General features: G+C 37.4%; 1 protein-coding gene and 1 long non-coding RNA gene across 2 annotated transcripts; one reads left to right on the top strand and one right to left on the bottom strand.

Moving 5' to 3' along the window:
* Window positions 1-371: 371 nt before the first annotated feature.
* Window positions 372-7,309, bottom strand: LOC139976101 (uncharacterized). Its single transcript, XR_011795991.1, has 5 exons — window positions 7,079-7,309; window positions 6,197-6,393; window positions 4,924-5,046; window positions 3,376-3,517; window positions 372-2,319 (listed from the first exon to the last, which is right to left on the bottom strand). It is a non-coding gene; the product is annotated as an uncharacterized lncRNA (long non-coding RNA).
* A 1,602-nt stretch (window positions 7,310-8,911) lies between these two features.
* LOC139976083 (MICOS complex subunit Mic10-like) lies at window positions 8,912-23,044 on the top strand. The gene is made up of 4 exons (XM_071984518.1): window positions 8,912-9,072; window positions 13,249-13,296; window positions 20,253-20,362; window positions 22,446-23,044. The coding sequence occupies exons 1-4, from the start codon at window positions 8,988-8,990 to the stop codon at window positions 22,557-22,559; spliced, it is 357 nt and encodes a 118-aa protein (XP_071840619.1). The 5' UTR covers window positions 8,912-8,987; the 3' UTR covers window positions 22,560-23,044.
* The last annotated feature ends 666 nt before the right edge of the window (window positions 23,045-23,710 follow it).

Genomic DNA, 23,710 nt, shown 5'->3' with positions numbered 1-23,710 from the left:
AAGTGCTTCTGAGTAATGAGGTTGAGAGTGCCAAATAGCCCAGCTGAAGGCATATATATATATATATATAGCAATACTTTGCAGTCGACTGAATTCCAATATTTTTTCTTAAACTTTACTCCTTATTTGTCAAATCTTATTTCTCTAATACTATTTTGTTTTGGAGTAAACGTGGATTTTCATTATATTATATGTCTATATATGTATATATATGTATTTTTATGTATATATATGTATTTTTATGTATATATATATATTTATATATATATATGATTTATATTTTTCCTTTTCCCTGTGGGCACACCTTATATTGGTATTTTAGGATTCCCACTTTATACACAAAACGGAAATAGAATACACAACACAAGCAGTTTGCAGTTTATGTAATATATTCATAGCTGTAACAGAATGACACAATCAACAAAAGTTACACAGCTTCATGGCAAACAAATGCTATATGCAACATTCTCGTCATACTTCATCTAAAGTTCAAAGGGCCGGGAAAAAAAAAGACCAATTGTTTCCCTCAACTACTAACCCACTGATCAACTACTAACAGCATCTGAACTGAACTAGATATTCAGAAATCTAACTCATACTGCAAGCTCAATAAAACCCCTCCAAAACATGTCTGGCTCCCTCTTAATCATTTAGAGTACAAGAAACTATAAGAAGAATAAGCTGTCACCAGACCGATTACTCCTCTGCCCAGGGCCACAATGTACAAATAAGCTTACAACAATAATAATTACTAATAACATGGAATAAGTACAAACATTTGAAAATTTCCCACCTTGACTTCATTATCTAAACTTTAAAACTTGACTTATCACGGCAACGAACTACATAATCCAGGACTGTCATTTTCCTGCCAGTAGACATCAAGAACATAAACCAACAGAACAGTTTATGAACTGTGGTTTGAATGTTAGTGTATTATGTGCAACACTATCTACGTATACCAACTGGGCATGGTAGGCTGTATAAGTTTGTGATATGTTTGTAATATAACAGACAACCACCTGTGCGTGTACACACGAGAGTGTATTTGCTGCGGAAATAGGAGAGCTAACTTCAAGTCGCCTTTTTTGCCTATTTGCCTGCACTAAGTCAATCACCAAATTGATGCGTTTGAACAAACCATGCTTTTGGTGAGAAACTGGTGAATTTGAAAACCAGATTTCTACAAGAAGAAAATTTCAAATGGGGACAATGTTCACATGGTTAGAAAGAGAAAAATAAGAACTACAAGGACAATGTATCATAATCTTCCACCAGACAATTCCTTTAAGAACATAAACCATGTGTTAAGTCGGTTTAACCATGGAGCTATGGTTTAACAACCGTAAATCAAAGATTCGGCATGATCACCATACCTAACGTAGCCCTGTATTAAGAACGTAAACCATGTTATAAGTCGGTTCAACAACCGTAAATCAAAGATTCGGCATGATCACCATACCTAACGTAGCCCTGTATTAAGAACGTTAACCATGTTATACGTCGGTTTAACAACCGTAAATCAAAGATTCGGCATGATCACCATACCTAACGTAGCCCTGTATTAAGAACGTAAACCACGTTATAAGTCGGTTTAACAACCGTAAATCAAAGATTTGGCATGATCACCATACCTAACATAGCCCTGTATTAAGAACGTAAACCATGTTATAAGTCGGTTCAACAACCGTAAATCAAAGATTTGGCATGATCACCATACCTAACGTAGCCCTGTATTAAGAACGTAAACCACGTTATAAGTCGGTTTAACAACCGTAAATAAAAGATTCGGCATAACCACCATACCTAACATAGCCCTGTATTAAGCTTGTTATCAGCGAATATTATTAGCTTGCTCTTGTAAGTCTGTACAGTGTTCTGATGTGTGTTGCCAGGGTATATTTTATCCAGTATTACTTTGCAACATCCTGAACAAAATGGTCAAGTTGCTATATAAGTGTAAAGATCTATAGTAGATGTAACACAGGAACTTTAGTCATCGATGAGAGAAAAAAAGTTCAGGGCCTTCTAGTGCTACAATATCTGAACACTAAATGATTTTTGTTTCCTGTTTGCAATTCAGTAAAATTCCAGTAAGCCAGTGATAACTTGAGTTTAGCCATTATATTTGTTTTTAGCAAGTGCTGATGATCATGCATTGTAGTATCTATTAATAGCCTCAAAATGTTCAGCAACCTCAACTCAAGTAGCTCCAGTAAGAAACATCTACATCAATATAATGGACATTCAATTCTGCCTTTGAAATATTGGGTCTTCACAGCTTTCAATGTACGGTGACATCCCAAAGCTTAATATATTCTGCAAAGAAATAATAAAGAAACACTTAAGAGCAATCAAATACATTTTACAAGTTTACATCGCTTCTTCCCGTCAAAGAAGATCTGTTTTATCATTCTCACTTCTGAAAATACCAAGTCATTCATATGGACTCAATCAATAATTAATTTCATATGACATTCAGTGACTTTAAGTTGGTATATGGCCAAACAAACCATTACTGTACGGTTAGGGACTTGCTTATCATTTGCCATTTGTCTCTACACTGTTTTTCCCAATCATCTCTACAAAGATATCAAATATTCAGTTTCAGATACAGTGACTGCAAAATTAAAATATATGCCACAAGCAAGTAAAGACTGCTTCACTTGCTACAGTAATCCCATGCGAAAACTTGGTATCTTCTTTATATCTTCAACTTCCAGCCATCCAAAAGACAGCTTGGCAGGTCTGTACATCACTGGCTAAAGAATTTTGACAAGATCGGTAACCTAGGTTGGACTAATTGATGATGCAGGCCAGATTAACAGTCTTGAATTACTAACTTATCTGATGCTGAACTCCCTGATATTAGGCCAGTAAATTAGGCTGAACGCATTAAGTTTAGCAGAACAGGTCACACTATCCATCACTTCTATTTCTAGCCTTCTTAGTAGTATGCTATTTCACTCTGCTCTGCAGAATTCACACAGTTAGAGCGTATGTAAGGATTCTTACTTCCTCCCCCCCACCCCCGCATCTAACCTTTTCTGTCACATTCTATTCAATACCATACAGTAGTCCGTAGAATCTCATAGATCATATACAATATTGTTAAGTTACTGTCAGAACACAATTAGTTCGGCTCTAGCATTACCCATCAAGCCTTGCTGGTACTCGATGGGTGCAAAAGCTGAGTGGAGTGCATCTCTTTAATATTTCCTCTCGCTGTGGAAGCGGTTGGAAAGGGAGTAATCCAACCTCTTGTTAAAAATCAGCAAAGAGGAGAATGCCTAGCAACTGAATGGCTAAAAACTTGTTCATTCTTCGCAAATCATATCACAGATATCAAACAAAGTAGACTATATCAATTCCTACCATATTGTGATCTTCTGTGGAACGCTACTGTAATGTACTGTAGTCTTTATGGACTATGACAGCTTTCAAGACATTCCAGTCTCCTCTTCAACAATCCCTCAAATTGTAGATATAATGGCAAAGAGATTTTCTGACAGAGTCCCTGGATGGAAAGAAAACAGATCCAACACAATAAAACTACCATTTTAATATATCAGATATCCATCCACTAACTTAAAAATACAACATAAAGTAGTAAGTACCATCACTACTCACTAAAGGGATGTGGTTTATCAATGAAACTATCTAATAATACCTTCTGTTCAGACTGTCAACCATTCAGCTAATAGTTTAAGGCATTTTACTTCCACTTCCAATGACTGCACTTATAACAATATGAACAACAAAAGATGAGAAAATCCACAGGAATGTCCTTGCAAAAAAAAAAAAAAAACATTTTTCAACTTGGCATTCAGAAGACTCACTATCCAGAGTTGACTGTGATACTGTAGGAGAGTATCAACTACAGATTCTGTCCAGAAATTAAATTGACTATCCTGACGAAGGCATTACCAGATTTCCTGAATCAAATTATGTAATATGAAGCTATCAGCCTAATATTACAGAATACTAATGCATGAAGTGAAACAGAGATCAAACATCAAATCAGAGATGAAACAAAGGCAACCACTCAGTTAGTTATTGGCATTCAGTCAGTCGTCAACTTAAAGTTACTGTCAGATCACAATTAGTTCGGCTCTAGCATTACCCATCAAGCCTTGCTGGTACTTGATGGATGCAAGAGCTGAGTGGAGTGCATCTCTTTAATATTTCCTCTTGCTGTGGAAGAGGTTGGTAAGGGAGTAATCCAACCTCTTGTTAAAAATGAACAATGAGGAGTACCATAATTTCACTAATAACTTTGATTTTAAGATCTTAACAGGACAAGTTTTGTCCTTTGTACAGTATTATCTGCCCACATGTAATTGAATTCCCTTATATTCCAATTTGAGGCAATATTAAGAAACCTAAATTTGTGCTGTGACTACAATTTTACAACTGCTCTTTGAAGTCTGCAAAGATGGATAATTTCAGATGTTTGAGGTGTGTAAGATTATAGACAAAAACACTTTCAACTTCTAGCCCATAGTTATCGAGTTTTGGAACTGTCCAACATGTTAGTTTGAATTAGATGAAGAGAAAGACATGTCTGGGATAGTCAAATGAAGTATTAAGGTGTCACAATATTTGCAGGTATTGCAACAACTGCTCAGTACAGTTAAATAAACTGCTACTAAATCAGCATAATTTGGTCACATAAACATGGTAGCAACTCATATTCCCCAAGTGCCTGTATACCAGCAATGGATTTAAAAATGTTAGGGTTTTCACAAAATTTGCTAAGATATTTTTTTCCTTTTTATGCAATCCATCCAAGCAGTGATTCTGTGCCTTATAGCTAGTAGTTCCTTTGTTTCTGGAGTATTCCAACAAAAAGATAAAAAAAAATCATAAAAACAAATGTTAAACACTTGTAGGATCATGATCAAACAATTTTTTTTATCTTACCAATTACCAATCTCTCTTCAATTGAAGCACATTTTCATGATGCCAGCTCTGCGTAGCTTCTCAGGACTGTGGGACCAACTGCCCACTTAACGACTGGGCGACTGTCGATGGGATTCATTCTGACTATGAGAATTAAAAAAAAAAATTATTCACTTAACATAGACAGTTATTTACATACACTAGAAAAGTATGAAGTTTTATTTTCAGTCTCAAAAACTTCTTCACAGAGATGTTCTGTAAGTAAAGATGTACAGTATGTATGGTTGGAGTTTGTAGAGGTTGACAATGTCGCACAGACACAATGTTTTGAGATGAAAACCAGATAGTTTCACATTTTGACTTCTGAAAAAGCGTTGGGTAATCCACTGGTGATACTGACCATCTACTCATATAAGGACTATATTGATATCGTTCCCATAAAAGAGTAGCAAACTGTCATCAATCTTGATGTTTTATAGGCCAAAAGACTTGAGGGAAATTAGCCCTGTGAAATAGCAACTTTTAAACACACCGGCAATCTTCACCTAAGCCTTCCATAATATGAACTGTGCCTAAAATTAAGATTTTATTACGTACACAGAGAAGAATAAATAATGGAGTTCAATATGCCGAAAAATGGGTGATAAACACAGTCTGCTCAAAGATACTTGACCGATGATTTTAAAATAATGTATATAGGTAAGCATTGATTGCGACAGCCACGTAATGGTCTGGAAGTCACATGTTGAGCTGACCATTTGCTCTTTGCATCTCCAAGCAACTTTTCAGTAGGGAATAGCTACCGACAAGCCGGCTTAATTGGATGCATTGGCACAAAAGATTACTACTGACATTAAGGCACAAAGGGTAGATAGAATACTACTGTCCATACTTCACTGATCAGGAAATGACAGGAATTACATTTTATACTGAGGCTACATGTAATGGACATCTTTCTTATGATCCAAATGGTATGATCTACAGTAGCAGGTCTGTCAAGGCTCAAATATCATTAAATAGCCAAATTGATTACTCTTTACTTGTCTGGCAAACAACAGAGACTCTGGAGTTGATCACAGAAATGATACCAGTTTGTAATGCAGACTCCACTAATGTGTTATTGGTTGACAGGGGTCATCTACATACAGTAGTGTCCAAAATGAAATGTGCAAAGATATGTATTCTGAAGTTGACACTTCTCTGTCAGTAATGCTTTTCAAGGAGATGGTACAGTAGGTAATTAGCTTTTGTAACTGAAATGTTCAATTAAGTTCATAAGAATTTAATGTCTTACCACTAGTTATCAAGCAAAGATCATCATTGTGATGTCAACTTTGACCAGCAGGCTTCAGGGTGACCTTTACATACTGTATGGTACAGTAGGTCACATCCACTCCATCAGGCCTTCAGGTGACTTCCACATGGATGCACTGGCCCACCCACTGGTCTTGTCCAAAACAATTGGTCATAATGATGACTGGCAAACAGATACTGCAAGATAAGATTAACAATCTGCATTCAGAATCAAACATTTGGCTATCACTTTGTGACATTTCTTATTATTTAATACAATTTTCTATAACTTGAAACTTACACTTACAGATATAGGTAAGCCTTGATTGCGACAGCCACGTAGATTTCTGGATGTCACATTTGGAGCTGACCATTGCTCTATGCATCTCCAAGCAACTTTTCAGTAGGGAATAGCTACCGACAAGCCGGCTTAATTGGATGCAATTTGTTGCATGATCCCAAATAGGCTATTCAACAGGCTATCTTTCTTTGTTATTGAAACCTTTCACAAGACTAATTATTGTTCTTTGACAATACCTGATTACTGTACTGTATACAGTACAGTAATCAGGTATTGTCAAAGAACAATAATTGTTGCTGTAAAATGGCAGTAATAAATAAATGGAAATTGGAACAATCCAAGCAGGGAATACTGTAGGACACCCGATCCTGGATATGCACCAGTATATGCTTCTTTATAATGGAAGGCAGCATCAAAGTCACTTTAACTGTGGTGTTGAGCGCTTTATCTAGCCTAATTACACAACTCGCATGAAGAAATTATTGTAATTGTAAACTAATTTAGGCCTAGCCTTGGCCTATGGTTTGGCGTAGCCTATGCCTACCGACAAAACGGACAGTCGAGACAGTGCCTATTAAATACCTGATTTTCAGTTCAATCAAAGAGAATTACTCTTGCTGTTCACATAACGGTCATGACTGATAGTTTAAGTCAACTTGAAATAAAATTCCGTTGCAATACCACTGTGCTTTTCTTCTAGGTGTATTTTCGAGAGCGGACTGGAAACTTACGACTCACTTGGAACACGGTAGAAAGATACATGCTTCCAGCTTCAGCGGCGCGGCATACACGTGTTAACATTTTGCAAAATTAACATTATACCTCGAATAGGTCATGCAGTTGCACAATCGAACTTGTTGTAGCGCCCTCGCCATTTTCTCTGGTTTTCGATTTCAACTCGCCAAGTTGAAAATTATGGAACGCCAAAAGGAACTCTAGACAGGAGGTGCTACTATATGGAACGCCAAAAGGACCACAGGTGGCGTTGCTACCCTAAATAGGCGGTGCTACTACTCTAAACTCGAGGTGCTACTACCCTAAGCAGGTAGTGCTACTACGTACTCTAAACAGAAGGTGCTGATACTCCTAAGAGACGATGCTGATGTAAAAGCTGCCGCTACTACTCTAAATAGGCGATGCTACTATGCTACTACTACAGGCGGCGATGCTACTGCAAATTAGTGGCGCTACTACCCTAAACGGAAGGTGCTAATTATGGAACGCCAAAAGGACCACAGTTGGCGTCGCTACCCTAAACAGGTGGTGCTACTACCCTAAACAGGAGATGCTACTACCCTAAACAGGAGGTGCTACTACTCTAAACAGGAGGTGCTTCTTCCCTAAACAGGAGGTGCTACTACCCTAATCAGGCGATGCTATTACCCTTAACAGGTGTTACTATCCTAAACAGGGGTGGATCTACTTTGTAACTACGACCCGTTACCAAATAAAACCGTAGTGAAGGATAATGCCATTACAAATCTGCTGGTTATTCTTTTTCGGATACGTACACCTGCCATTCGGCCGCATTAAAGAGATACAATGTTTCAAACAAAGGTTAATTTTCAGCCGCTTAATATATTTTAGAAAAGTTTAATGGATACAACTTTCTGGACGGAAGTCAAAATGATATAATGAGCAAGACAAGGCTCGTACAACCCGTCTGCCAGTACAATGTTAAGTCAAACTAGATGCAGTACTCTTCATGCCAAATATTACCTGCCCAAGTTAGAGAACCTTTTTCGTACTGAAAATCCTTTTACTGATTGCGTGCTGCATTCAAAAATTACTGGTGAAAGTTATATCGACTGGGAAGCTGTTGCTTGTTGTCGACCATTCCGGAACAGGCTAACAGAACAGCATATATAGAATTTGTGTTAGGTGTTTCTATGATTATGTTGGTTTGTTCTCATATCATGAGAATACGTAACTCTGCAAGAGTGATAGACGTAAGATGTTAAAGACCTTTATTTTCCGTGTATAGTTTAGAAAGGAAAGAAGATATAAAATAAAGCCACTATTTGCGGCGGGGTGTCGCACCCCCAGAAGTCGATCCAAGAAAGTGAAGCTGGCTCTTTGTAACCCCCCCCCCCCCCCTACGCCTTATAATGCCAGGTAAGGGTGATATCACAAGTACATCTAGTTTCTCCATCTGCTTGTGTTCACGGAATATGGGATCGAAAACATCCTGAAATGAAATTGCATTTTACACTCATTGGAATTTTTAACAATTATTAACACATTTTTAATTTGTAACAAGTTCATATTATTTGAACAGCATGCTGAGAGAGGTAGGAACTGAGGTTATTAGAAGTAATGGGGTTAAGAACCCCATAAATAAATTGGAAACACAGCTATCGCAAGTTAGATTAGTTTGCTAGCAACTGACTAGCTACTGTTCCTAGCCGTATGTAGGTATAGCACAGCGGTCACTAATTGTTAATAATAAAACAAATTCACACACTAACGAAACAACAAGATTACCGTGAAAATGTCAGAACAACAGCCTAAAAGAAGTGAAAATGTTCTAGGAAGAAAATGGGACCGCTGTGTGTCTGACTCTTTGATCAAAATTGGTATGTTGTTTTGTGTGAATTTCTCTAAACATCCTACGGGTTACGAAGACAGTTGACATGCCCTTTACACAAACTGACCTAAAATAGTGTTACTAATAGACTGTTACTGTTAGTGTTAGGCTGAACTTAGGCTTACATTGGTCTGCATAGTAAATTTTTAGTTAGACTAGTTCTAGCCCAAGTTGTCATAACTTAGGCGTAACGTAACTTACAATATAACTACAATATTGGTCTACCACTGCCAGTACCACTTAGGTGTTGGCCTTACTAAGTTAGTGGCAATGTGAGTGCAATAATTTATGAGATATTTGGAGCCATTATAGAACACCCTGCCATGAGAAACCCCCTCAATTCGAGTGACTACATCGTGTGCTCCAAATACTTTTAAAAATACTTCTGAAGTCCAAAGGTTTCCCCAGGAGTGGCTAGCCTACTGTACATCGGCTGCTTAGGATGGGGCCGTACATTCCGCCATAGAAGATGTGCTCTTTCCGTCTAAGAAAAAGTGCCATTCCGCCATGTCAGGATTGATGGCGGTAAAGCACTTTTGTATGGCGGAAGGAGCATATTTTTGTGGGTGCACTGTAGGTCTATAATCACTGTTTATTGCTTCGCTTCACATATTCCCCATTTCGTCTTAACCACAATTCAGTCTATCCAGCGTACCGTCACATTCGAAGACATTGTACCTATTAGGGTTGGGCGATATATCGAAAATTATTATTATCGCGGTAATTTTTTTTCAAGACGATATTTTTTGAGAATTGAACAAATGACGATAATTTCTTGTGAAAGAAATTTGAAATAAATGTAGAAAAAAATCTCCATTTTATGTGTAAATGTTATTCTAGCATTCCATGGTTAAGAAAGTTGAAAAGAAATAAAGTTTATCAACTTCATTTACTGACTTTTGCACTTCATAAAAAACCCGTCCTTTACAACATTGACTGTATAGAGAACAAAACTCTGAAAATCAGTAGAGAAATTACCAATTGTGTACGAAAAGTAAGTTGGTACACCTTTCTAATTTTACGAAAGATCGAGCAAAATACTTTCGAAAAATTCACGCGAAAGTGGCATATCGTGCTAAATGCAACAAGTGTCATGTAAACAAGGCTCTAGTACACCCATTTATGAATAAACCTGAAGACCACATCTGGTGTAAAGCGGGGGGAAAAGAATTATTTTCTAGAATTTCCCCAAAAAATAATAATAATAATAATATCCTACCATAGTTAAGTGTATAGTAAATAGCCTAACCACTTCGTCGGTTACGGATCTCACGTAACAACAAAAACACAACTAATTGTATTTTGCGAAGTTGACGAATTCTACAAGGACATGGAAACAATATTTAGCATTAAGTTAATCACGCCTGGTGGCCTAAAACATGGAATTAGAGGGTTTAATTTCATAAAGATGGCCATACTGTAGCTATTGGGGCCTTGATATCGTGCTATGTCTGTATGGTATAGACCGTGCCTCGTGTATCATGGGGAATAGATTGTTTTGTTCATGCGGAGGAGTCGGTTGGCTTGAGGTGTGTTTTACTTACCTTAATGTTACAGGGATATTTACCTACTTTCCTTTAACGTCTAAGATAATATTTCGCATAACTTTACCGATCCTTTACTGACTGACCTAATTAATTCTAGAGTGGAGCCAAAATAGTTTACTCCATGAAAAGTTTTTTGGAACCGTGCCAAAAATGTTAACAAACAGGTGTTAGACAGGGGGGTTGTAACTTGTTTGGTAAGGTACCTGGGAAAATTGGAAGCACATGTAGCCTACCGTGATATTTAAGTACGGTTAAACACTGCAGTTGTAAACTGATTGTTAGGCAGTCTAGAAACAGGGCTTTGCCGAACGTAGTTTGTTTCATAATATCGACAGTTTTGTAAGTTAAACTTTATAAAGATTGTAAGACAGATTAATTCTCTTTTCATTTTATCACATTATATAGCTACTCTAACTTGTCATTTTAAAACTTTCATCAGTTTCGTGACAATTTAAATTCATAAAGTTAGTCAGTATTTTGAATCCTCAATTGCGAATTTTTTATCGCCAGACACGCAAAAATACTTAACTTTTCTGGGGTCCTTCGCCCCCTGGACCCCCACAAGGGGTTCCACCCCTTGACCCCAACGGGGCTCTAAGGCGGGCCCCTGAACCCCACGCCATTATGCTCGGTGTGTTTGCTGCGCGAAATCACCGGTAGGAAAAAGGCAGTTGTTTTTAGTGTGTTCGCGAACACACTAAAAACAACAAGAAAAAATTATCGTAATTATCGAAATATCGCGATAATTTTTGAACTGTTTATCGTGACATTAAAAAGCAAATATCGCCCAACCCTAGTACCTATCTTTCCATGCGAATCAAAGAAAGTTTCACTGATACATTCCTGTGTAAAATCCATTCCTGAGATGTACCTTTCTGCCATAGGTATTGAGCCTTTCAGCCATGGCGGAAAGGATTGAAAACTATAGCGGAAAGGTATGGCGGCATGTACCTATGGCGGAATGGCACTGGAACCTCGTCGGATAATTCATCAAATACCCTTTCAGTAATATATAAGAACGACCCATCTTTGATCCCAACCATTTCCTACACAAGTTTAATGTTGAGAAAGTTTCAGAAAGACTAAGTCTGAAGTTTTCCCCGGGTGTGATTACACCTGCTGCATTGAAATTACTGCATCAAGTACCCTTGCAGTATAATAATGTGATCCATTATAATCTTCATTGTGTGTGGGCATTGTGTGTACCAGCGACAATGTACAGTAGCCGGCTACACTGTGGTTTGTGTTGGCGGGGTATTCTATAGTTGTACCCTTTGGTCATGTGTGTACAGTAGCTCAGGTGTCAACATTTCTAGTTGGCATCATGTGTAGGCCTATATTATGATAAGACCTAACCTACTGTACTGTAAGCCTAATGTTAGGCCTATGAAAAGGCTGTAGCTAATTATTAATTAGGTCTAGCTAATTTTTGAGTGGATAAGTATGGCGACCTTGCTTATTTACGTGATCACTTCCACAGAATTTATTCTGTGATCACAGTCTGTGAGCTGAAAGACTCATCAAGCCATAGCGCTCCAGGAAAGTCTTTGTATTTCAGCCTATATGTATCCAAATTCCAATCTACTATAAACAGTCCAATTGCTCATGATCAGAATAATCGTGTAGCGTTCAGTAAACACAATAATCCAGGAATTCATGAATTAGCCGTAACCCTGCATAGAAATGGATCAGAAGAAGATTCTCGCTGTATTCTTGCTGTACAACAAGGCTTCTGGCCAATCACCATACCCATAGAAATCTTTTGTAAATTGTCAAATAATTGTAAATTCTAAGTTGTAGGCTGCTAGGCTTACCTGTCGGACTATAACCATAGGGTGAAGGGGATGATGTGTTCTGCCCCCTGAATGATTAGAATTTCTCCCAAATGACTTACATTTAATAACACACTTTCATAAATGAAAACTCGTATCACACAAATGTAGTTAAAATGATTGAAAGTATATATAACACCATTTTGCACATAAGCCTCCTTTTATGCCCTAACAAACTTTCTAATTTACATTGACCTCTCCAAAGGACAAACAGCCAATATTTTCGTCCTCACCCCCCCCCCCACCCTCCTCCCCTTTCAGTCCGCTTAATACGCTAAACACAATGCATACTTTAGAAACAGAAAGATAGGGGAAATAAGCAATTGCTTAACGAAGAGGCGATAAGGTAAACTAATTAAGAGCGTCATCCACATTTTACTGACGATCCGTTAAGTTAGCACCAGTGCATCATTCTTATTTAACTGACAATCATATTAATATGCACCTGTAACACATGTTCATTATTGAACTGATGGTCAGGCTATCTAAAAAACGATTGTGTACATAATCAAGACCACAATCCTTGATTAACCGATGATGGTGTAAATAAGCACCGGTGTACCTCTTAGATTAAACAGACAATCCAGTAAATAATCAGCAGTACCACCCTTATTGAAGTGACAATCACTTGAATAGCTCTCACGATATGTAAAAGTACTGGAGGGCCTATCAGCGTGACAAACATGTTGTTAATAAATATATACAGATGATGCTCTTCTTAACAAGACAATTTTAAGGATGTATATAATGTATACTTTATAAATCTATTTTCTCTCCTTTTCTTAGCTGGTGGCCTCGGTGTAGGAGTCATATTTTCTGTCTTTCTCTTCAAGAGTGAGTACAAATGTCTTTGCCCTATATTTTTTTATATAGATCTACAATAAGTTAATAACTATATAATAATTAGGTCTACAGGAAATATGATGTCGGGCTTCAGGTGTTTTTCACCATCTTTTAGCAGGCCATAAAGTGGAAGTAACATTACTTCCCTGATGGAAGGTACTAGACCTACTGCTTGAAGGTCTTAACAGCAAATCATTGTGTCATGGTCAGATTAATGGTCTGTCCTTTTATTTTTGTTGTTCCCTCCATGACTACATAATTTATGTTAATTAATCCCCGATTTTAAATATTTAGACTGATTTTAATATGCTTTGAAGTCTCCATGATATTTTTCTTGAATGGCTAAACAAAAATTTATTTGCTGTAAGAGGAACAACTAGTTTGTCTAAGGTCCTACGTTGTTACCAGGACAACCTGAAAGGTAACTCCAATTTGCCACATGGATAAGTAGCAACCATTCAGAAAATGGATAGATCTGTGGTTAAATTGTATATACGTACAGTAGGTAGGTACAGTAGCTATTAGATGGAGGTCTTGGGAAGGGTTGCTGGGACGTATGATGATGATAAAAAAGAATATGTTTCATAATTAGTGTTTGAAATGAGGGAAGGAAGGACCTGCCCATACTGGATACATGTCTCTATTTAATTGTGTTACAGCTGAGGGTGGTCAGTTATTTGGAACAATTCTCTCTTGAAATGCTACTTATACCACCCTACACTGTCCTCCCATATCGTGCTTTGAAGCACTCAAACTGACACTGACAGCATGAACAGTTCGCACCTTTATCTCATGGTCGTGTAAGAATTATGGTAAACAGTATATTTAATTTATTGCACATGTAAGCTCCTTTAAGGCCCTTACAGCTATCCCAAAGATAGTCCCTAGATTTTATGCATCCTTGAGTGTGAGTCTACTTGTCTGTTTTCATGCTCAAATGTAAACAAAAAGTTAACAAATTGTTGTTTAATATCCTACTGTACATTTTAATGCTCCCAGAACAATGTGACTTTAGGACACACTTGTTCAGTTTTAGACGGCAGTGATTACTTTGACACTTCTTGGCCTCGTGTGATTGGCTCTTTCAAGCAATGTACTCGTTAATATTTTAGTAATATTTTTGGAGGTGTGTTTTTATTCCACCAATCAACAGTTCGGAAACAACATCTCCCATCACCAATGTCGCCCCCAAGTTTTGTCAATTAGGCTCACGTTGAAACATCAAATCTTAGACATCTATGCAATGGGTGTGTACCTGATTCAGTGTATTTACTGTACAAGTAGTACCGTAGAGTACTGTAGCATTGGTGGGTCCAACTATGATTATAATCTAAAGACTTTCAATATTTTACACAATCTATAAATTCCTCTGATTGTTGATGATCTATCCTTGCCTTGTCTTACACACATTCACAAGTACAGTAACAAACACATTGTGAGACAAGTAAGGCACACTTCATGTTAAATCAAATACCTGTGCTGTATTCATGAATTTGAATAATTCAAGGCTTTCGACTTGTGATTGTCATCAGGTGGTTGTAGGCTTAATACTTACCTGTGTCCATCCTGTCGAGATTGAGAAAAAGAGTTACGTACTTGTACAGGTTGGTAGAAAACAATGCACTATTGACAGAATTTTAATCTTGATATGGCATAGTCTAATAAAAAGTCTAATAAAAAGGATTGAGTGCCACCAATTTTTCTATAGCTATTCTGGTTATCAAGATATTCACCATTGAATATATCTTTGGAGTGCTCCTTTAGTGCTAAATTGATGATGATGTTGTGATGTAAACATTTACACGTGTTTGATATAAACATTAACAGGCCCAAATGTTAATGTTTATATCAAACATGTTCTATAAACTGAACATATTGTGTAAATAACTGAGTAAATTTGTTACATGAAACATGTTCTATAAACTGAACTTATTGTATACAGTAATTAACTGAGTACCTATGTTATATGAAACATGTTCTATGAACTGAACATTTTGTATAATTAACTGAGTACCTTTGGATGACATTCAACACCATTTTGTCCTTGACAAATTTTTAAGGTATTTTAATATATATGTCATTTGTTCGGTCATAAAACTCTTCTGTTTTCCCACAGAGTTTTGTGATTGCATCTAAGGAACTGAACTACATAGTATATGTTCACATAATAAAATGAAACTGTTAGCAAACTGCTTATCCAGTAGCGAGCCTGTGTAAGAGAATGTGTAAAAGTAAGTTGGCCTGACGTTTCGATCCGAGCAGGATCTTCTTCAAAGGCTAAATGACAAAAATGCAGTACTGTATGTACACATGTTAGACTAACTCATCCAGCCACTTTAAGTGATGAGACCTCTGATAAAGGGTCATTTCTCAAAAATTAAAGGAACATAGAAATACAACAGTTCTGAACTACAGTATGAGCTACTTTACTGTAACTAGAAGAACTCATAATGCTGCTGAAGTTGGAATCGACCATATATATTTGACCTATTGTATTGCATGGTTACAGCCACCTCTGACCCCTATAAAGAATAACTGTTAAAGGAGAAAGTTTGTATTAACCCTTTGTCCTAACTTGAGATCATGAAAAGAAGTGAAGAAATTCAAGGAGGGAAATTTATATATTCAAATACATTTTGTATAATTTACAGTACATAAATTTCTTAATTTTGCATGTAATTTAAAAATGAAAATGTCTAAAAGACATAGCAATTACCAAGCAAAAATGTGGCTTGTATGGCATACACAATGAGTAGAAAACATCAAGAACTCAGGTACGGCTGAAAAAAAAGAGAAAATTAAGTCCGATCTAGGATATTGTCAGGGCAAATGATTCTATTTGAAGTCTTAATTGATTCGCTGAGCACTTTCAAAAACAATAGTGATGCTTGTCTCGAACTGCAGTTAGTATTGTAGTGTGTCTGTTGGTTGTGGGTGTCCTCATCAACTCGAAGTCTTCAGGAATAATTGTTTTTTGAAGAATCTCACCCAAATATCCATGTACAGGTCTTTGCTTGCAAATATAAAAAAAAATTGTTCTTTTTGTTGAAAGGATATTTGCAAAGGAAATTTTTTTCAAGCTAGATCACAGAAAGCTCATTGCATTACTGTGATGACTAAGTCAGTATATGAATAACATTCTGGTCTTACTGATCATTATTGCTCCTGACTTATTGTAAGAATTAATGTTTCTAATTACAAATAATTTCTACATTCCAAAAACACAGCAAAGGATTTTTTTCCTCCTTACGTTCTGCGATGATGTTACTTACTCTACTGTTGCCAGATGCAAAATATTCAATACCGTATCACTATAGAATAATAAGAGAAGCAATTGAGATGCAGTATTTCCCCTTCTTGAAAATGACACAGAATTTTTTGCATTTGAAACTGTTAAACTTCAGTCATGTGGGTAATCCAATAAAATCAGAGTACAAATAAAGTAGGACTTTTCAAGACCCTAACTTGGAAATTGATTTTAATTCTCCCCCTCCCCCCTCCCCCCTCCCTCCCCTCCTTCTTTATAAATACATTTTGCAAGTCAAGTTGCCAAGAATCTGTGAATTTACTTTCCTGTAGATAAATCAATGCATATTTTCTCCCAAGAGGCCCAGAGGGGAGAAAATGAATTTGGGAAGGAGAATCACTGCAGGGTCTCTCATATGAGTCCTGTGCTGTTCACCAATCAGGAAGAATGGATTTATAATGTGATTAGAAACGTTTTATTTCCAAGCATCTATTGACCTGTTTGCATGAAGACCGGGCTTTTATCCTTAGTCTACAGTATATATGTATACAGCTAGTTTTGCACCTGTTTCTTCTACTAATTTGTCAATAAGTGATCTCCAAATCCCTGAGCAGGTGACTGAGCCTGAAATTTAATTTCAATCAACTAGTCCTTCTTCCATCTGCATCAGTGCTCGCAGATTTCTAGTGCAGCTTTTACTTTCCCCAGTGTGTTTTTTCCTTGTCTCCGTTCATGTTATCCGTTGTATGGATAACCATGTACAGTAGGAGCACACTTTTGAAGGTCAATTCTCAGTTGATGAAGTTTCCCTATCTCATTTCCATAATTTTAGAAGGTCGTTTTGTAACTTTACGGAAACACATTTGACTCTTCTCTTCTTAATTCCCTTCTCCATGATTTGCTTCCCCCCCCCCTCCCCCCATCCTCTCCGACCAGGTGATAAACGTTGCAATTATAAATGCTCATCTGTCATACTGTAGCATAAGTACAGTACTGAAGTGTTTACATTTTGTATACAGTTTGGAGTTTGAAACTAACATAGTGTACAAACAAACTGCCATGTCATTTGTACATTGTGGGATTTTTTGTACAGCAATTTGCACATTGTCAAAAGAGTGTACAGTATACTGGACAGGGTTATAGCCACGCCGGCCGGCGGCGGCCGGTGGTAACCGCCACTCACGCCTGCCGGCCGGCATTGGAAGTGAATAAACAGTCCACTGGCCGGCACAAAAAATAGTAAAATGCTTGTGAAATACAACAAAAGTAACAAATTTATCTTTCCCTTGCCGTAAAACATGATAATAACGTCACCTTTTTCTGTTATTTACCAATTGTAAATCTGAAAAGTAGCAAAAATCATCATGAAAAGTAAGCTAAAATCAGTGTAAAACGAAGTCTAGCTGTACTTCGTACTTCGAATGTATAAATAAAACAGTGCACAAACGGGGTTTCCCCTGTATGACGTGTATCTCATGATTGGATGCGAGAGCTTCGCTCGCTACGCTCGCTACGCTTCGCAAATTTATTTAACCAGCACTCACAATCTCCTAGCTATAACCCTGATACTGGATAAAGTGTAAATCAAGTTGTGCTTAAAGTTCAAGGGTTAATGTTTCAAGCAATACTATCTACATTTTCTATGAAACTGAAGTAGAATGTTTGGTTGCTTTAAATTGTTATTTCTGGTGCAGAGATGTACAGTATATCTGCTATGTCATGACAGTTCTAAGTTAATACATGGGACTTGTGTACAGTACCTCACATACAGTACATACATGTACTGTGTACATGTGACTGTGTTTCTCACCAATGATTGGCCCACATGCCAAATGTTTCATACTACAGTGGAAAGTTGTGTAACACACATAAGCAAAATACACTGTGATAACAATTATTGCCCCAATCAATGTACTGTAGCTAATTAGTAATACCTAATAATTACATTAATATGTAATAATTTCATTAGTCTATACAGTACTGTGTGCTGTAGCTTTTATCATTCCTGATGTACAGACTTACGGTAACTACAAGCACTGTACAGTGTGTTGTAAGTTGGTCTCAGTCACAAAGCCAGGTCTCAAAGTACTGAACCAAAATTAAACTACCAGTTCACTTGAAGTTTATACAAGATAATTTGTCAAAGTTGTAGTTCTGAAAAGAAAAAACAAGTTTTGTTATGCAGAAAAGTATGTAATGAACATTACAGGTAGGTCTACTACACAACACTGTAGATCGTTCAGTCTAAATATCCTCTTACGTCCCTCTATCGAGTTTATACTGCTTCTCCAGTAAGAAGACATTGTTGTATACTGCCCTCAGAAAAGGGTCCTCTGAGATTTGAGAAACAGTGATCTTTTACACAACGTACCCAAAGTGTTGCATATAATTTGATGAACTTTTTAAAAGAAGCTTCATTTGTTCTTTGAAGCTGTTTCATTTGTGTTTTATAATTAGATATAGTTTCTTTAGCTAAGGTTGTTTATCTGTTCTTTTCAAAATGTCAGCCAAATTAAAACTGAAGTTTATTTTTTGGTTCTAAAAATCATTCTAATTTCACCAGTACTTGAAACTGTAGAGGGTATTCTACCGGGTCTGAAGAAGGGAGCATTATTACTTTAAAGGTCTTTCATATGACCCCTAAATAAGCTAGAAAATTGCATAATACATGAAGAGAGATCACCAAACTTCAAGAAGCATGGACTGCCATCCTCAAAGCATAAATTTACCAGGCTCTCAGCTCAGCATCATAACATTTATTTGCCTCATTGAAAACAACCACCCTTCCCACCAATACCCCCTCCTCAATCTTACACTACTTTCAAGAGCTTTCAGCAAATTTTGCTTGAGCAAGCACTAACATTCAATTTGAATTCAAATTGACCACACTAAGTTCTGTACTTTAAGCTTTTCTACAAGTTATAAAAATCACTTAACCTTCGAACTGTAACCCTAGATGTACAGATGATCCAACATCTGGGAATATTTTGGTAATGTGTAGATTATGATACTTCTGGCATGTCTTATTTGGTAACGGTTTTGGAGGTTCAAACATTAGCCCCAACCCGGGCAATACACAACACGATTGAATGATTCAACCTGCTTGTTTTTCACCACCTGTACACATTATCCAGCTGTTTGGCTCGAAAACCTTTGAATTTTACAAATAACTTTCAACTTCTCAATCTACCAACTCTTTTGTTTTGCTTGAATGATCATGCCAAGATAGGCCTTACTTCATTTGCCATTAATTACAACAGTCTGTTATAATCAGGTAATAATCTATAGGCAAGAGACATTGTGTGGTATAGGAAAATGTTGCAGAACAAACAAATATTTCCAAATAATCTAAAAGGTTATGACTTACAGGACTTATTTAAGTATCGCTTGTTGTTATCCCTCTGATCGTCATCAATCACACGCAATTTGAAAAAGATTGGATACGATGACAAAATGACGACAATATTGTTACCGCTTGGGAGCTTGCTAAAGTCTCGTGGAGGCAGCCAACGTGGTTAATTGCTTGTAAACCTTCGATAATATAAAAATGGGCACCGCTTGGGGGGACAGATGAGGATAATTTCATGGAAATTTAAAATATCAGTCGACAGTTTATGACATCATAAGAAGCATGACCCTGTCCTTCATCGGATCCTCATCAAGTTTTTCATTTCATAATTTCTAATCATCCAATTTGCAGGAAGGCCCTGGCCGATCGCATTCGGAGGAGGAGTCGGTCTCGGGATGGGGTACGCTAATTGTCAGCACGAGTTCAACGACCCTTACAATCTCAGAGCTAGGATAGCACGAGTGAGTTGAAATAACTTCCCGAGAGGTCTTTTTTGCCCTTTAGGACAGATTTTCGAAAAATCATATTTGCCCTTCTTGTGAGTTACTTACGCTTAATGATTGAAATATGGAGTCAATTTTTGATGCGAAGATCTGACGTAGATCTCTCCGTTGATGGGTGACTCTTTGTTTGTACTTGATGAAAAGTTCAGAGGGCAAAATCCAGAGTTAGTGAGATGAGAGGTGTACGTGTATATCGTATAGATATAATGCTAACAACCACCGACGAGCAAACTTCACTTAATTTAAGCGTGGGATCTGTATCGTAATTGAGTTTTTCAAATTTACCTAGCAACGGGATGATCACGATCACGTACAGACCGTATATTGTGTATGCAATCCACAGCCAGCTGTGTTGTTATGTTGCTCTTGCTGTACAGTTAGTCTGCTTATCTCTGTATATATATATATCATGCATGCTATAAATACTCTGATCTGTCGTAATTGGGCAAGGCTCGTGAAGTGAGATGTAAAGAAGGTAGAGAGTGGAGGTCGTGGTTACGATTAGACCTACATTATTATCATTTTTAATTTCCATTTTTACAAACGGAGAGTAACCCACATATGGGGTTGCCGTATTTGGTACTTACCTATATACTGGAAAATATTGGAGTTCACGTAAATTTACAAAAAGTTATAAAATACATGGTTCAGTAATGGATCTTTTTGGCCTCTCCCAATGGACCTGGAATTGTCATCGTCATGCACCCTCCCCCACCCACCCCATCCCCCCTTAGTCTGAAACTTGTTTTGGTACCCCTCCCTGCTTGTAAACTTTGTTCAAACTTTACCATGTATTGTCCGTAGATGCTACAGTATGCATTTGAAAGCATATCCTATACACATGGATAGCATCTAGAAATAAGTCCATGAAAAGTGAATGTAACATCAGCATCACTACAGAGTACAAGTGTGAATTTTCTTTTAGCTGGAGAAAGCCTGTTGGACGAAACGAAAACAATATATGTGTACATCTTCTGTGGTCACAAAATATTCTAGTTTTACTCCAGCAAGATCAATCGTGTTTTGTGTTCCCACTCGTTTTACCTTCCACCTTAAAAAAATTTGCTGTGAAGAGAAAAAAGGCTTCACTGTCAATGTCTGTTTGTGGAACCTGTAGAGGATGAGGCCATTGCATCATACAATAAAATATTCTGGTCATATTTACACATAAATGGGGGATACTATCCAAAATTTGACTCACAATAAACACTAAATATTAAAATATTAATACTGACCAGAAAAAAATGGAAATGAAGGAAAGAGACTCACTAGGGGGCAGACATTGGTTACCCTCTTCTGGAAAAGAAAAAATAAATATTTGTGACAAAAAATTAGAATATTTTCTGTGAATAAAAAGGGAAGCACACGATACTGTACAGTAGCTGATTTGGTTATCCGCTTTCTAATTATGAATTTTTTAAATAAATTTTTATTCAACATCAATCGTGAAATATTTTCCTGGAATCGATGGAATAATCTTTCATCATTTTATCTTTGCTAATCAGTTGGCAACTCTTTCTCACTGTCATAGAAATGTCAACAGAAATTAATTAAAAAACTAGAAAGGTATCTACACTGGGAGTAAAATAAATAAGATCTGCCAAAATTGGGTAAACTATACCGAAGGCAAGAAGCTTTGCAAATTCTTTTCAATCTCTGTTTGCAGCATATGGCCATGACGTCCAATTTTGCAGGGGTCTCCGTAAAGCTCCCAATTACCCACGAAGTCGTTATCGTAATGTTTGCAAGCCTCCGGAAATAGCTACTCAATAGGTCCCCAGGAGACCAAAGCAGAGCCAATTTGGAAACAGTTATTCTCTCCTACTCTCAGTGGCTTTGAAAAAGGACATGTAAATCAAGCAATCTAATTAAGTTCTCATTTCATTAATTCAGTATTTACCGTGCCGGTAATATCTTTTGTTACATATCATCTGCAAAGGCCATCATCGCTCATCAGTCATATGAGTCTAATAGCCTGTCTGCTGCGTTAAACAGCTTTACTTACTCAGACTACCTTCTTCTCCCTCTTTGCATCGTTTAGATTGAGCCTAAACCACCCGGTGAAGCGAAAACAGAGGATTTGAAGGTCAAAGTGGAAGCAAGTAAAGTCAATACAGATGGTTCAAAAGAGCCAACGTCGTCATCATCCTCGTAACCATCAGAAAATGGCTGCTAATCACCGCTGCCCCTCGGGAGCCCCCTTTTCGTTTCCGACGTTCACAGGGTGATGTTGGCTTGATGTTGCATTGTGAAGGGTGTTGAGATGTTCCGCTGTTTGGAGAAAAATGCCTATGGGAGATTAACGAGTGGAGAACCATCATTTAAAGTTGACCTTTCTTCAAGCGATCTTGTTTTCCTGAACTCCAAATGACCTTCATTTTCCGGACGGAGTGTCCAAGAACTACAGAGGAAATAAATGAAATTTATCAAATTTAACATCACTTACATGGTCAATATATTAAGTACGGTCTTGAAGTTATATCATTCTTAGTTGAACGTACAGTATGTTTTTAAAGTTTATTTAGAGTTTGCAAAATGCCTAAGATATTGATTTGAAAACTTGAAAACCATGTTACAAGAATGCTACTTCATATAATGAAAAGTGGTGCAAATTAAAACAAAAGTTTTACTGAAAACAGATCTGTCTCTGTGTGTTTCAGTTTTATATTTTCCTTTTATGATCTTTTTATTTTATTTGTCCGAGACAGACAAGTTACCCTGGCGATCAACGGTTGGCTGTAGGGTGCAAATTGGATGGATGCAGCATCCAAATTGTGAGGTAGCAATGCCCACCACATCAAAGATCATACTTTCTCTTCCAATCACATATGGCATAATCACTTCGTTAACTCCTGTACACTTTCTGCAAAGCTTCTGAGCTGAATCCTGATCTAAGAAGTCAATCATATCCATCAAATTGATTTATCTTCTTAATTCGAGACTGTGACCTCCCATCCCTTTACACTTCCCATCCCAACTCCCCTCCCCATTTCCCCTCCCCATTCCCCTCTCCATTTCCCCTCCCCATTCCACCTCCCCATTCCACCTCCCCATTCCCCCTCCCCATTCCCCCTTCCCATTCCCCCTCCCCATTCCCTTCTGCATTCCCCCTCCCCATTCCCCTCCCCATTCTCCCAACCAATTACTGTAATTATCTTATGCTGGCTGGTGGTTATACAAGGAGGGAATAGCTACGAAAAATGTACAAAACAGGAATCATAATATATTTATAACGTCATAGCACAGTCACGCCCTCTCTGCAGAAGGAGGTCTGTGTGACCCTCTGCAAGCCTTCAAAAATCATTG

This window comes from Apostichopus japonicus, chromosome 11, assembly GCF_037975245.1.
Source record: "Apostichopus japonicus isolate 1M-3 chromosome 11, ASM3797524v1, whole genome shotgun sequence".
Taxonomy (NCBI): domain Eukaryota; kingdom Metazoa; phylum Echinodermata; class Holothuroidea; order Aspidochirotida; family Stichopodidae; genus Apostichopus; species Apostichopus japonicus.
Note: the sequence above shows the minus strand (reverse complement) of the source record. Positions and strands in the feature narration are given on the sequence as shown.

Bases quoted from the DNA above. Each gene is read 5' to 3' on its own strand.
- LOC139976083 (XM_071984518.1), top strand. From the start codon at position 8,988: ATGTCAGAACAACAGCCTAAAAGAAGTGAAAATGTTCTAGGAAGAAAA. The intron at 9,073-13,248 runs GTATGTTGTTTT...TCCTTTTCTTAG, and splicing joins TGACTCTTTGATCAAAATTG to CTGGTGGCCTCGGTGTAGGA. The intron at 20,363-22,445 runs GTGAGTTGAAAT...TGCATCGTTTAG, and splicing joins TCAGAGCTAGGATAGCACGA to ATTGAGCCTAAACCACCCGG.